This window comes from Melanaphis sacchari, unplaced genomic scaffold (genome assembly GCF_002803265.2).
Source record: "Melanaphis sacchari strain LSU unplaced genomic scaffold, SCAv2.0 Contig13_pilon_pilon, whole genome shotgun sequence".
Taxonomy (NCBI): domain Eukaryota; kingdom Metazoa; phylum Arthropoda; class Insecta; order Hemiptera; family Aphididae; genus Melanaphis; species Melanaphis sacchari.
In genome coordinates this window covers 1,527,642-1,542,265 of record NW_020270588.1, presented here as the reverse complement: position 1 = coordinate 1,542,265, position 14,624 = coordinate 1,527,642, and the positions used below count along the sequence as shown (strand labels likewise).

Below are 14,624 nucleotides of genomic sequence, written 5' to 3'. Positions count from 1 at the left end.
AATTAAAATAAAAATAAATATTAGGTATTGAGACACGGGTATCCACTATTCCCTGTCTTAAATAGCTGAATATAGTCAGCTTATAGATAATGTGTTATCAATTTTTTTTCTACCTACAATGTACAGTGCAATATAAATCCATTTTTTGCTTAATGAAAAACAGACTAAATAGAATTAAATTTACTTATACTCTCATACTAATTTCAAAAGCGGTTTACACAATACTATGACGTAATATTAGTTTGTCGGAAAATTATTCACCATTTGTTGATTCTAAACTGTTTTCTTGAGTGCTATTTTTGTCTTTTCGTTTTTCTTTAAGTGCCTTCTTTTTATTTGTCTTGATATATTTTTTAGTGTATATGGATATCGGATGCGATGATTGTGACATTTCTACACCTAGAAAATTATCAAAATAAAATTAACATAATGTATACCAAATCAATTTATCGTATGTCAATATCAATTTAAAGGGTTTTACACCTTTTATTCGTCTCAGCTTTGTATAAAAAAATACGCTTTTAAAAAATGGAGGAACATATTTAGGATATAATTAAAAATATTAAATAAATGTTTGAGAGTATTTCTAAGCTAAAAAAAGTTTATTTAAATAAATCATTAAGTACTATTTAGTATTTATATTTTGTATATTTTTTATAACTATTATAATATTAAAATTTTAAATTTGTTTATTCAGTTAATAATTTACTATCACCAGTAACCACATATTAAATGTTATAAACTTATTGTGAATTATAGTATATAAATATTCAGAGCTTCCATAAAGTATGATTTAAATTTCCAATCCATTTTCTTATTCTCAAATAAGTAATAACCTAAGAATTTGTTGAGCTTGAATGTGTGATAACCACAAAAATCAATCTCTAATTTTAAAGTACAGTAATAAATATTAGTAATTATGTGTTTTATTGAATCTTAATATTCAATTAGATTACCACTGCTCGAGTAACGGTAAGTCATCTTGAAAATATTTTTTGAAGTTACAGCTGTCATATACTTAGGTGTTGTAAAAGTATATAATAATGGATTTACCAATGCATTGATTGGTACAACAAATATAATTAACCATACGTACATTTTACCTACAAAACATACTGTTTTAGTTAAATCAGAATACAATAGCTATTATAAGAATACTTTAATTTATCAATAATGAAAATAATATTATACTTGAAATATGGTATTTTCTTAAAGCTGCCAATTTCAAAATAATTATAGGTGACCAACATAAAATATTCGCCAAAACAATGAAAAAGCAACGAACTGCAAAATCGAAATCACCAGCAGAAACGTGAGCAGCGTGTCTTGTTTTTCTGACATTTATAAACATTAATGCATACAAAACGGACATCAACAATACACTGTAAAATCAATAAAATAGTATTACCTATACGTTTTAACCAAATAAAAAATATAACTAATTGTATTAAATATTTCAATAAATTGGAAGTAAATACAATTTAAAAACTACCTTGTTGTATTTAATCCCAAAAACATGAATGCTGAATATTGCCATCCATTTACAAATGGATCTTCAATATATAAAGGATAACACAAACCGTTAGAACCGTAAAATTTTGACGACTGCTTCCATAAAATCACTAAAATTAATTATAATAATTACATTAAATGTCTATAGGTAAATAAAATTATAAAATATTACATCATACCGAATGATTTACTATGTATTATCACCCAGTTATTTAAAATCATATTTTTAAAATTTAAAAAAATTATATTTTCAAATTTTTGAGATTTTTGTATTCTTGAAGAAGTGTTTTTAAGTATTCACTAAATAATTTACTGTAAAAAAGGATTCTCATTCGAAAAACTGAAATGTTTATCGCCACAAGACTTCTTAAATACAATAAAAAATCTCATGAGTTTCAAAATATAGTCTTTAGGTATAAATAAAAATTCAAGAAAAAAGAATTTGAATAAATGCATTATTAAATCAAAGAATGGAGATGAATACTTAAGCTTGGCGAATCACTCTTTACATATACTTCAAATTTACTAAAAAATGTGACACATTTTATTTGTGTGCGATCAATACATTTTAATGATATAATATCTGATTCTAAAATGATAAATTACAAATAAATACAAAAAGCTTAAAAAACTTTGAAATTGTATGTATTAGTAGTGTATAAAAATAAGTAATAACACCAACCATGTATGTATATATCTTTTAGTTTTGAAGTTAAACGATAACATAGATATATTAAAACAAGCTCCAAAGTTTTGGAATAAATTTCTATGCAAATTCAAATAAAACACCAGTGACGTAGATAGCTGTATATTTACAAATAATTTAAAATCGCGAGAAAATTATTGTAGCTTTATTTGTAAATGAGCTGATAGTAGTATTTTATTTTAAATGTTTAAATTAACAGTTAAAAGTGCTGAAAGTAGAATTTAAAATAATAAGTGGTTCATTTAATTTTTTCGTGGTATAAATAAAATGTGTAAATTTTAAAATGGGTTAATATTATGTATGATATAACCAAAATTATTACTCGAACAAAGTTATACTCGTATGTAGACATAAAATGTTGGATGCTAAATAATAATCTATACCAATATATAGTTCAGATAAATTAATCTTATGACCTCCAAATTTAAATAAAATTAGCCATTAAGAATAGTACATTGATGTCCATTACTAATCGGCAAACAATGATATTAGCCTACCTATTAATTTTATCTTAGACAATGAAACCAGACATAACATAGGCAGTTAATTATGTAAATTTTGTAAGTTATTATTTTTTATCAAGCATTAATCGAATAAATTGGGTTAACAGTTGTTTGTTAATACAAGTATTTTCACTAAACAAATTTAATTATGCTGATTAAAAAGTTACGTCCAAACACATTGATTAATTTCGGGACAATGTGATCTTCAATAAATTCATATACATATATATATATATATATTAGCACAATATTTAACTTTCATCAACAAAAGCGTTATAAACTTTATCAGGTGAATTAAAAACAAAAAATGTATAGTAATATACTGATATGATTGATTAGACTTATTCACAATATAAAAAAGGTAGGCAAGTATGTACTACTCTTCTGTACACTAGATGCCGAGTTGGTAGGTAACTAATCGTATTATGAGTGTGTTAAATTTGAATTAAATTATATATCATTGTATACAAAAAAACGTTTCTGAGCGAAAACGGTCTGTCAACCAATGTCACTAAATATATTTCATATGTTTTTTTTTATATCTATATTGAAGTGTTTTATTTTATTTTTAATAATGTGGTATATTAATATAACTTTTTTCGAAAATATTTGTATTAATTATACAAATTTATTAGTATTTAATTATTATTATAATATATATTTATATCTTATTGTAACAACTCAAAATAAAATTTGTAAATACCATTAAATAGTAAAAATGGATTTATAGTATAAATATAACATATCTTAAAAGTTAAAATAATTCAAAAATATCATTGTGTATAATAAAAAAAATCATTGTAATATAGTACACCTTAAAGTTTTTGATCCCTACGAATAATGTTTTTAAATTATAATAAAATAATTTGTACCGTTATTAATCTCTAAATAATTGATTTCATCCAAATTTAAGCTGAAAATGACTATAGAAAATAATTGCCTTTATCATACGAATAATTTTTAATCGACATTAAAAAAAAATTAAAATGTATCATGCCTATTAATAGCTCAAAAATGGCTGAAGTATTTTTTTAAATTTGTTCGTAGGTACATAGGAAATTATTATATAAATATTTTGTAAGAACTTCAATAACCTACAGTTATTATTTATTTGTTTTCGAGTTACACCAAAAATACGAAATCGATTTTGTCAAAAATTGGAGTTATGAATAATTAAAGTAGGTACCTATAAATTATTATACGCATCAGTTATTTGTTTATTTGCAATCACAAGTCTAAATAATATTATTACTATTAATCATTTTAACTTTTGTCAGTGTATTATTTAATCCATATACTGAAAGTATATTTATGTTTCTTTATTAAAAAAAAAAAAATAATTTTTTGTATAATACTTACATGGTGCGATTGATATACTTATCCCAACCACCCAAATTGATATCATACAGTATACAGCTGTTTTCATTTTCAATACTTGATAACCAGAAAATGGTACAGCTATTAATAAAAATCTGTCCAAACTGAGAAACACCAATATGAGCATAGATACCTATAACCAAAAATATAAAAAAATTATTTCGGAGTGGTTAATGTTCTTATACACTTAGACTATATAGTAAATATATTGTAATCGCATAATTTCAGAATTTAAATTTTTAAGACATATTATAAATTAATATAATAGTTAAGAGAAAGACAAAACAATCAACCTATTAAAAAAACTAAACAACATGTTTAAAGTAACAGAAAAAATTCTTTTCCATGGATGCTTCATAAAAATCAAGAATAATTCAAGTACGTTTTTAAAATAAATTCTTCATTATCAGTATCTAATTTCCTTATGACTTTATAAGTATTAATCTACACACTGTACATACAAATATTAAATATGTTATTCTAAAGGTTTTATTTGTAATTATTAAAAAGATTTTGAATAGTATACTTCTGACGAAATCACAGCCATAATTCCAACCATGGTACACAAATTAGATGACTCCCATTTATGTGCATACAAATGATATTCATTCCGATATATTTGATCATGATAACCAATAAACATTAAATATATCACCATGAACAAATCTGCAACTAAAATATATATGTTTATAAGATACCGGCTATTAAACCAATATATTTGTTTTTACCAGTTAAATTCCGTATGACAAAGTTTATTGCTTTATTTTCATCTTTAAATATATTAAACATCCGACCATATAATACTAATAAGTTAAAAATCAATGTTAGAACTGTTATTGTCCATAGGAACCATCGAAAAGTTGAATTTGGGAGGAGATTAAAACTTGATGATAACCCTTTATTTATTGTACATTTTAAATTCCATGAAACAATATTATATGCATAGGTGATTATTTAAATTATAATTTTTATTAAGTTTCCTAAATAACATTTAATTATTATTGGGTACTTACCATCAACGTTTGGAAAACAAATGTCAACATGTCGGGCATACAAAACACAATAATGGAATTCTTTTAAGTATCTGAAACGAAATCATTAAAATAGTTTTTATTTTAGAGTCAAAACTTTTTAATTTTAAGTTAATTTAACTCACAGAAATTCCAATGCAGTCAAGTTTTTTAATAATGACAGTTCAATATTTTCTTTATTAATGCCATTCATATCTCTAGAAAACATATTTTCTTTATAAAATGCATATTTTATAAAGTCTATAATTTTATTTTAATTCATATAAACATTCTAAATATTCATAATATTAATAATAAATATACTTAGATTATCTTAAATGTTCAAAATTAATAATTTAAAAAAAACCTAACAATTATCTATTATTAATATCTAACTTAATATTTTATCTAAAATAATATTTCAATGAAATGATACAGTTTATTCAAAATTAAATTTGGCAATAATTTATAACACAATTAATACATGGTTATCTAAAACTAAATTATCCCTTCCTCTTTATTTATCTTACAATTACCTACCCAACCACTAAAAAAAAATTCATAAATTATAACATATGAATATTATTATTTTTTCAACGTTGTTTAATGGCCGATTTAAATTCTAATCATGTACATATTTTGTTAATTCCTTATCTTAAATGAGTGAAGCCACCTATTTTTATTTTCAAATAAGATAGATAACACTATTTTTCACTTTATTTGATGGGTATATAATTTTTATTTTTAAAAATAAAATAATTTATAAAGATCAACAATATAAAAAATAAATTAAGTAGTGAATTTAAGCAATTTCAGTAATATAACCAATTTATGCAAAAGTATCAAAGCCCCTTTTTGTTTTAGAGATATCTTTTTAAATTTTCATAATTTTATATTTTAGAAAAATATGTTAATAAAAGTTTATAACAACCTTAACGTACAACCATACAAAATCAGTATTTTAAATTAACAGATACAACTTCCAGGCATATTCTAAATGAATACAATTTAAACAAAATATTAAATTATTACTTTTAAATAGATATTCTTTTATAATAATAAAATTATGTAATATTTTATAATTTATTTTATTGTGTATTATACATTTTTCAAAATATTATTTTAAATATTTATTATTTTACTGTCAATATATCAATAATTTTTAATAATTTTCAAAATACAAAGTTACCAAAACCTCAAAGTTTAGAATTCGTGTGGCAATAAATGTAAATGCATATTATCATACAGATGGTAAACGGACTAAGTTAAACGAAATTTGACGGAAAAATAGAACATCTTAATTTTGATAAAAATAATATGTGAGTAACTGTTTTTTCTTTTGTATAATACTTCAAATATTATTATATTACTTATATTGTAAATTTATGTTATATAGTAATAATGATTTTTAGGATTACGTACAAATTTTAGAATTATTCAATTTTCATTTCCCAATTTTTTATGAATAATTTCATGTACCAGTAAAGTTACATCATCATATTTGTAAAAATATTTGAATAGATTACTCTATTGTATTCATACTGTCAATAAAAAAACTTTTCTTTCTTTTAATTATATCAATTTAATAAAACTCAATAGCCATAATTAAGGGTATAAATTTCGAGTAATTGAATTAATATATTTATTTAAATAATGTAATATTCATCTCAAAATAAATAGTACTTACAACGAAGAAAGACTTTTCATTTCAGTGAAAACAACATTATTTATTCTTGTAATTGGATTATTTCCTAAAACTCTAAAAAAATCAAAAAAATTTTATTTATTGAATTTAAAAATATTTATGTAATATTACAATTTATCTAATATTTTTAAAGGATGAAAAATTTCCTGCGTGATTGTTGTAATCCGATTATCAGCTATATTTCTGTAAAATCCATTATACAATTGTATAAAAAATAAAAATTATAATATTTATTTATAAATAAAACTGGTATAATTACAAATCCGAAAGACTCAATAAGTTTTTAAATGCATTTTTATGAATCACTGTGATTACGTTATTACTTAAATTCCTGAAAATGATAAAAATACTAACATAAAAACAATTTTTTAATTTATAGTACATAATAGATATGATATTATTTTATTTTTATTCAAATTAAGTATATTGTCTTACAAGACCGTTAGATTTGGCATGTTAGCGAACAGGAACTCATTTATTATTTCGATACGATTCCATTCTAAATGTCTATTACATAATAAAAAGGATAATTATTTATAGTAATTATTATTTTTTATAAGCTATAAATATGTTCATCTATTAGTGATATAATATAATTGTATACAAGAAAATACTTACAGCATTATAAGACTCATTAAGTGTGGAAAACATTCGTTCTTAAAAGTCAAAAAATTATGTGATAAATATCTAAAAAAAAGTATGATGAAAGGAATTTAAAACGAAATAAATATCAAATATTTTGATTCTTACATCCATTTTACATTTTGCATGTGTTTCCAAGAATTTAAATTTAAAAACACCAAGTTATTATTATCCAAAAATAAAGTTCTAATATTTTCCAATCCATAAAGTGCATTTTTTTCCAAAACACGCAACTCATTATGAAGTAAAAAACTGAAAAAAAAATAGAAAAAAACTAATTAACAATAATCATCTACGTATTAACATTTTGTAATAGATAGAGTTATTTATAAATGCGATAAAAAAATTAAATAAGAACTACTTACAGATATTTTAGTTTATTTTGATGTTTAAAAACAAATGGAGGTATCACAGACAATCTATTATATTGTAAGTGGCTAAGAAAAAAATATATTATACAATTATATATATATATATATTTTTTTTTTGTGCATGTGTCAAAACTTACATCATTATCAATGAATAATATTCATCAAATGAATCGTTAGAAAGAACTATATTGTTGCTCCTCATTGATCTAAAATATATCAAGATAATGTTGAATGACTTTTTTTATTGTAATAATATTATAAACGATAAGAATTAGGTATTATTTTAGAAAAAAAATAATTAAACATTAATAATAAATAACATTAAAACTTGTGGGTTAAAAAGAACTAAATAAATACTTAACTAGTTAATTATGTAATAAGATTGTTTTATATTCAAAAACTAATACAATATTAATAACATTTTATTAATTATAAATTATGACAGGTATCAAATTTTCAGTCATAAAAATATTTGAATCCTAGCATAGAGTTGCTGATTTTTCAGTATTTAAGAGTACAATGATTAGGTATTTACCAATTTTATCAGAGCATATTTTAACATAAAAAGTTAGTGAAACAAGTACCACTTAGTTATTAATGTGCCTTATCATAAGTAAAAATTATAAAAAGATACCCGACGAAGGTGGGTGTAAGTTTTACTATAAAATGGAAAGAGCAAAAAAAAAAAAGATCATTAGATACAAACATATAAGTTTTACTATATCAGTTATATCGTTGATATAAACAAATATTGATATCAAAATTTGAAGCACTATCAACCTTATCTTAACCTATATATATTGGCCACTGTCCACTGAATGAATTAGAAAATTATGTAACATAAATAGTAAAAAACATATCATACAATTGCTATAAAATAATTACCAAATTCGTAAGAATCATTCGTGATAAATTTGTATAAATAAATTATTTAGATTATTTAGATTATTTATACTTACATTTTTTTTAGATTAGAAGATATATTTCTAGGCACTTTTGTTAGCCCGATATCATTACATCGTAACCATGTTTCATTGAAACAATCACATTTGGAGGGGTAATTGCTTAAAGCTAAAAGGCAGAACAACAGATAGTTAAAATACGATTATATTATACCATATACAACGATGTATATTTCATAGATGTCACATTTATGAAATACATTTCTAATTTTTTATTGAACAAAATTTGTTAGTTTTATTCAATTTAATTCTAATATTTTATTTAAATTCAATTTTCATTGAGGTACTAAGTATAGTTTACTTCTATGGTCGTGTTAATATTGACGTTGATATTTTATTAATTGGATACTTGTTAATCTCTGAATTTAAACTATTAAAATTATTTTTTAAACCAAGAAAATGTGTCAACTCAATGTCACAATAATGTGCCTAGCTAAAGGATATATTATTATTATAAAATGTTGTATTTACTTACATTCAAAAATAACAAAATGTGTAATACGGCGTAATTATAGGCAATATAGCTACATACTCGTGTTGAATGAACCCCAAAGTATTAAGTTTAATTGACTGTGTTTCGTTTAATAAATTATGCCCGTGTTAAGATAACAAGCAGATCGAAGCATTACATAAAGGAAAAACGATAAATAAAATAAAAATGTCTCCCTTAACTAATTCTTTCATATATATTTTGTATACATTTCTTGCCAGATCGAGATTTATTACGTACTTACGTATTATGTGGTGGAAATTTCATTAAGATGTGAGTAGGTATTAAAATAACAAACATAATATATTATTCAACTATTCAAAAATTTATTTAAATTTGTATAATAAACTATAGAGGATGGTGGCATCTTAAGTAACAACTAGTAAGTATATTACAGTATCAACTGATTTATGTTCAAACAAATGCATAATGGAAATACGTATTGATGTTTTTAAAATGGTCTTAATGCTTAGTTAAAATGCATATTTTAAATGAATATTCTTGAATTTTCGTAAATTCATAAGCCACAACACAATGATATTTAGGCGATTACGCAATGTTTCATAGTATTATAACAAAAAGTTTTATAATGACAGTAATAACAACATATTTTATAATATAATATTCATAAATGTTTATTTGCTAAAATATATAAATAACAATATATATATATATAAATAATATAATTCACTACAATCTATCTATTTTATTTTCAGTTAATTTAAAAGCTAATAACAGTTAAACAGTGATCAATGATCATGTAGAATCAATATCCCATATAAAACTCAAATATAAGATTAAATCTATTGATAATATTATAAATTGAATAAATTATTATTTGAAATAATATTATACACGATGACAAAAATTTATATTTACGTGCAAATATTTTTTAGTCATAGAATACATTTAAAAATACATAACTTTTTTGTGCTATTACAGATATTTTAAACCCTTAATTTTTTTAGCTATTTTCAAACCATAAAATACTAAAAATATAAACACATGTTTTTATACAATTTTTAAAGATTTATTTCTGTACATTTAATTGAAATCATAAGATTGCGAAAATTCAAAATATTTTGTAGTTAAAAATTAATGAAATGTTACATTTTCATGGATAAGGTTTCTAAATGTAATACAAGATTTTTACATTAAATTTTTGTTATAGAAACTAAAGTCTCAAAAATAAAAATGCACAATGTTTTTGTACACATTTTAATTTCAAATTTTGAAGAAATATTAGTTATATGTTATTATTTAATAACTCCAATGACCAATAATATCATTTATAGGGATTTGAAGCTTTTCACCACCATGTTTAATATTAATTAATATACGCTAACAAATTTTTAAAATATTTTGATTTTAAAACATTTATACCATGAATTGATTTTTCAGGCTCATTGTATACAGACTAACAGCAGTTAGGCCTTTTAAAAATTACAATAATTTTTGGTAATAACCATTTGGCTGTTGTATTACTAATTTTATTTTATATTACTAATCATATGTAAAATGTAAACTGAACTATTATATTATTGTATTATAGGTACATTATTTTCTTTTTGTCTACAACTTTGCCAATATTATATTTTGAGTGTCTAATAGTCCACGATCTACTTTTGGAATATTGACTAAAATATAACTACCAACTTCAATTATAACTAATTTCTTATCGTTATTTCTGTATCATGTTTTGTGCCATCAATATTCCAAAATTCGATCATGGACAATTAGACACTCAAAATGTAATATTGGCAAAGTTATAAACAAAAAGAAAATTATGTACCTATATACAATAATATAATAGTTCAGTTTACATTTTACACATGGTTAGTAATATAAAATAAAGCTAGTAATACAATAGTCAAATGGTCATTACTAAAGACCGGATTTTGCATATTATGCATGTTCATATTTTTATAAGCAATTGCATGCAATAAATGGGTTTTCATCAATCATACTTAAATAAATAATATTACAAACTTTTATTTTGCATATTTTTGCATATTTTGGGTTCAAGTGCATATTTTATATAAAAACGCATGTTTTTACATAATACGTATACACTAAGTATAAATTTAATTTAATTTTATAATTGTATGAACAATTATTATATATAAATTTTTCCACAATACAAAAATTGAAAATATTTTGTTTCCGTATTAGTTGGTAGGTAGGGAGGTTGTCGAGTTTTAAATATGCGCCCATAACAAGCGTTGATGTGGAACGAAGTTTTTCTGCGTATAAACATATTCTCACAAATCGCCGTCATAATTTAACCGAGATCAATATGGAATATATTATTGTTACTTATTGTTTTTCTAATATCGAATAAATTAAAATTTTTTTCATTTTTATCATCATTATATAATATAATAATATTGTAGTTTATTTATATTTTCATAATTTATATTTTGATTTTAAACCTTTACAATGAATAAATAGCTGTTTAATCAAAAATTATTTTGCATATTTTGCATTTTATCTTGCATATTTTGACTTTTTATAGTGCATGTTTGCATGCATATTTTACAATTTAAAATGCATATAAATCCGGTCTCTAGTCATTACCATAAAATTATTGTAATTTTTAAAAGGTCTAACTGCTGTTAGTCTGTATGCAATAAGCCTAAAAATCAGCAAGCTGTTTGGAAAAATAATAAGTAGCCCGCAAACGGGCTACCTTATTGTAAAGAGCCTAGTCTTTTCGCAAAAAAACTAATTATTCATATGGCCTACGACATATTATATATAAATACAATTTGTTTCGAGTAAAAATTAATTCAATACGAACATACAAACAACAATATAAATTATATTAAAATAGCCGCCTTAGAAAAATACATTGACAAATCACCTCCGTTTAAAATCGTCTCTCTCAGGCAATGATTTAACTCTAAATTAAAATTGAATTCATCTATAGTCATAAAAAATTATTCTACGATTAAGTGTACTCGAAATAAAGTGTACAGCAAAATAATTTAACCAATTTTTTCTTACAAAAAAAGATAAAAATAAAAATGGGTATGCTATTAGATTAACATTAAGTTTATTTTCCTCGAGGTTTTGATTAATTATTCATTTGAATATTATAAAAATCGTATTAAAACTAATGTCTGTTTATAAAAATGTTTGAATTATGCATATTTAAGTCTATAATATTATTTTAAATTCGTAAGCTTATGAAACAAATCCGTTTTTTTATTAAGTATATATTTGGTATGCAGATTTAAGTTATCAATATTTCTCTGCTTTCAATAAACAATACAAGTATACCACGTAATTGATTAGAAATCAATTATTTTGTATAATTATTATAAATTGTATTTTATTATAAATGTAACGCGTTTGTGTATATAAATTACCCATATTTTGATATTACGTATTTTATAGCTTTCTCTTTATTTATTTATTGATTTTAAACAATGCTTGATGTTCAAACACTTTTCCTTTACATTATTATATAACATACATTTCTTATTAAAATTTAAATCTTACTTTTATGCTTATTTGTAACAAAAATGTTTCATTGGATGAAAATTGAATATTATCATGTGTATAAATATATAATTGTATAAATATGTACTCCACGTATTTTAAAATTATATATATATAACTTAGTAGGTAGTATCTATTATGTATTTATATAAATACATAAAATTATAAAAATATGATAATATCGAATACCAAATGCAAAATTTAAAATAATTTAAGAATCATACATGGAGAGGAATACTCAATATGAATTATAAATTTTAGATTAGCGCTGTTAATTTTTTAACGTATACACTTATACATTTTTAATATACTAAATAGAAATGAATAGCACGTTTTAAATAATCAAAGCCTCATACTATATTTCGATATGTTTATAATGAAATACAATAATTTCATACATTTTGTATAATACATTTAATATATTATGTATGTACATTGTATAATATACAATGTTGTAGTGTAAAACTTAATACTTAACGTAAGAAGATTAATTTAACACTGCATATCATAATTTAATTGTAATTTACTTTTATAAATGTAAATATTTAAATTAAATAATTAAACACGTTTATTTCAAAATATCTGTTTATTACTATATTTTTTATTAATCATCACAGTTCTGGCGTTAATGGTAAATCGAAATTTTACTCTACTGTACTCAAAAACTTTTAACTTAAAAAACAAAAAAATATTTTAAAGAAAAACTCAATCTATTTAATGTCTAGTTTTTAGTAGTTAAATAAAATTAAATTTTTAATAAATTAAAAATATTATGATATTATAATGGGAATAAATGATATTACAATTTAAAATCACTAAAAGTCTATATTTATTAAAATAATCTAGGAAATCTAAATACTATTAAAACCAATAGTATTTCTGAATTTAGTTTTAATTGTATATTTTCTCTACGTAATTCAATATATTTATAGAACCTACAGCTTAACGAATATATTAATTATATCAATATATTATTACGTACTTGAATTTAATTGCAAACTTACCACAAAGTGTATTTGATTCATTACGTTTTGATTTTAATTGTGGAACTGGTTCTGGATTCGGGTTTTTGATATCAATGACTTTGTGATAATGTTGCATACTTCCAGAGAAGTCGGCTATAAAAGTACTAATTTTATGAAATACTTGACATATATTAGAAATTCATGAAAAACCAATAATCAGCTTTACAATTTATATTTGCAAGTTCGCATCATATAGTTTAACTTTCTATGATATATGGAGTGTATATTGTTTATAATTCATTTAGGTTTAAGACTTTAAAACTTTGTTTAACTATATTTTATTTAAAATTTTATACTTAAGTTGCATAATTAAATTAATAAAACACCTAAAGGATAATTATATACAAATGTATCACAATTTATAATCTACCTAACATTACATTAAATATTATGTATATTTTTTGAAAAAAGGTTAATTATAAATGAATAATAACAATAGCCGACGCATGTGTTTTAATGAAATAATGAAATATTTATATTTTTTTATATACTAACTGCATATGAGTTTATCTTCGTCCTCTCCATGTGGGCAATCAGAAAAATTATTACATTTATATTTATTTGCAATACAAATTTCTGAATGGCTGCACAAAAATGAATCTTCATGACAGTGGTTTGAGCCTAAATATGATTAAATTATATTATCCATTTATAAAATTTAACACACTTAAATATTGCAACAAAAAAAAAATAATAAATACTGACCATAATTTAAATACAAAGTAATAAGTGTCAATGAAAAGAAACAGGAGATAATGAAACTACTAATAATAGCCGATCGAGTTGCTAGCATTGTGATTTTTAGATATATGAACGT

General features: G+C 22.1%; 1 protein-coding gene across 1 annotated transcript; it reads right to left on the bottom strand.

Annotated features, from left to right (window-relative positions):
• Nucleotides 1–253: 253 nt before the first annotated feature.
• On the bottom strand, nt 254–14,352 carry LOC112591625 (relaxin receptor 2-like). The gene is made up of 20 exons (XM_025335494.1): nt 14,303–14,352; nt 13,787–13,900; nt 8,786–8,897; nt 7,964–8,032; nt 7,821–7,892; nt 7,564–7,707; nt 7,432–7,500; nt 7,249–7,320; nt 7,073–7,144; nt 6,925–6,996; nt 6,796–6,867; nt 5,255–5,326; nt 5,112–5,182; nt 4,827–4,994; nt 4,625–4,770; nt 4,081–4,231; nt 1,493–1,622; nt 1,192–1,382; nt 957–1,103; nt 254–399 (listed from the first exon to the last, which is right to left on the bottom strand). Exons 2-20 carry the CDS (start codon nt 13,881–13,883, stop codon nt 254–256), a joined length of 2,073 nt encoding a protein of 690 aa, XP_025191279.1. The 5' UTR covers nt 13,884–13,900; nt 14,303–14,352.
• Nucleotides 14,353–14,624: the final 272 nt, after the last annotated feature.

Bases quoted from the DNA above. Each gene is read 5' to 3' on its own strand.
- LOC112591625 (XM_025335494.1), bottom strand. From the start codon at position 13,883: ATGCAACATTATCACAAAGTCATTGATATCAAAAACCCGAATCCAGAA. The intron at 7,321-7,431 runs GTAAGTATTTTC...ATTATGTAATAG, and splicing joins TTAATGAGTCTTATAATGCT to ACATTTAGAATGGAATCGTA. The intron at 1,383-1,492 runs GTAGTTTTTAAA...TTGATTTTACAG, and splicing joins TTGGGATTAAATACAACAAG to TGTATTGTTGATGTCCGTTT.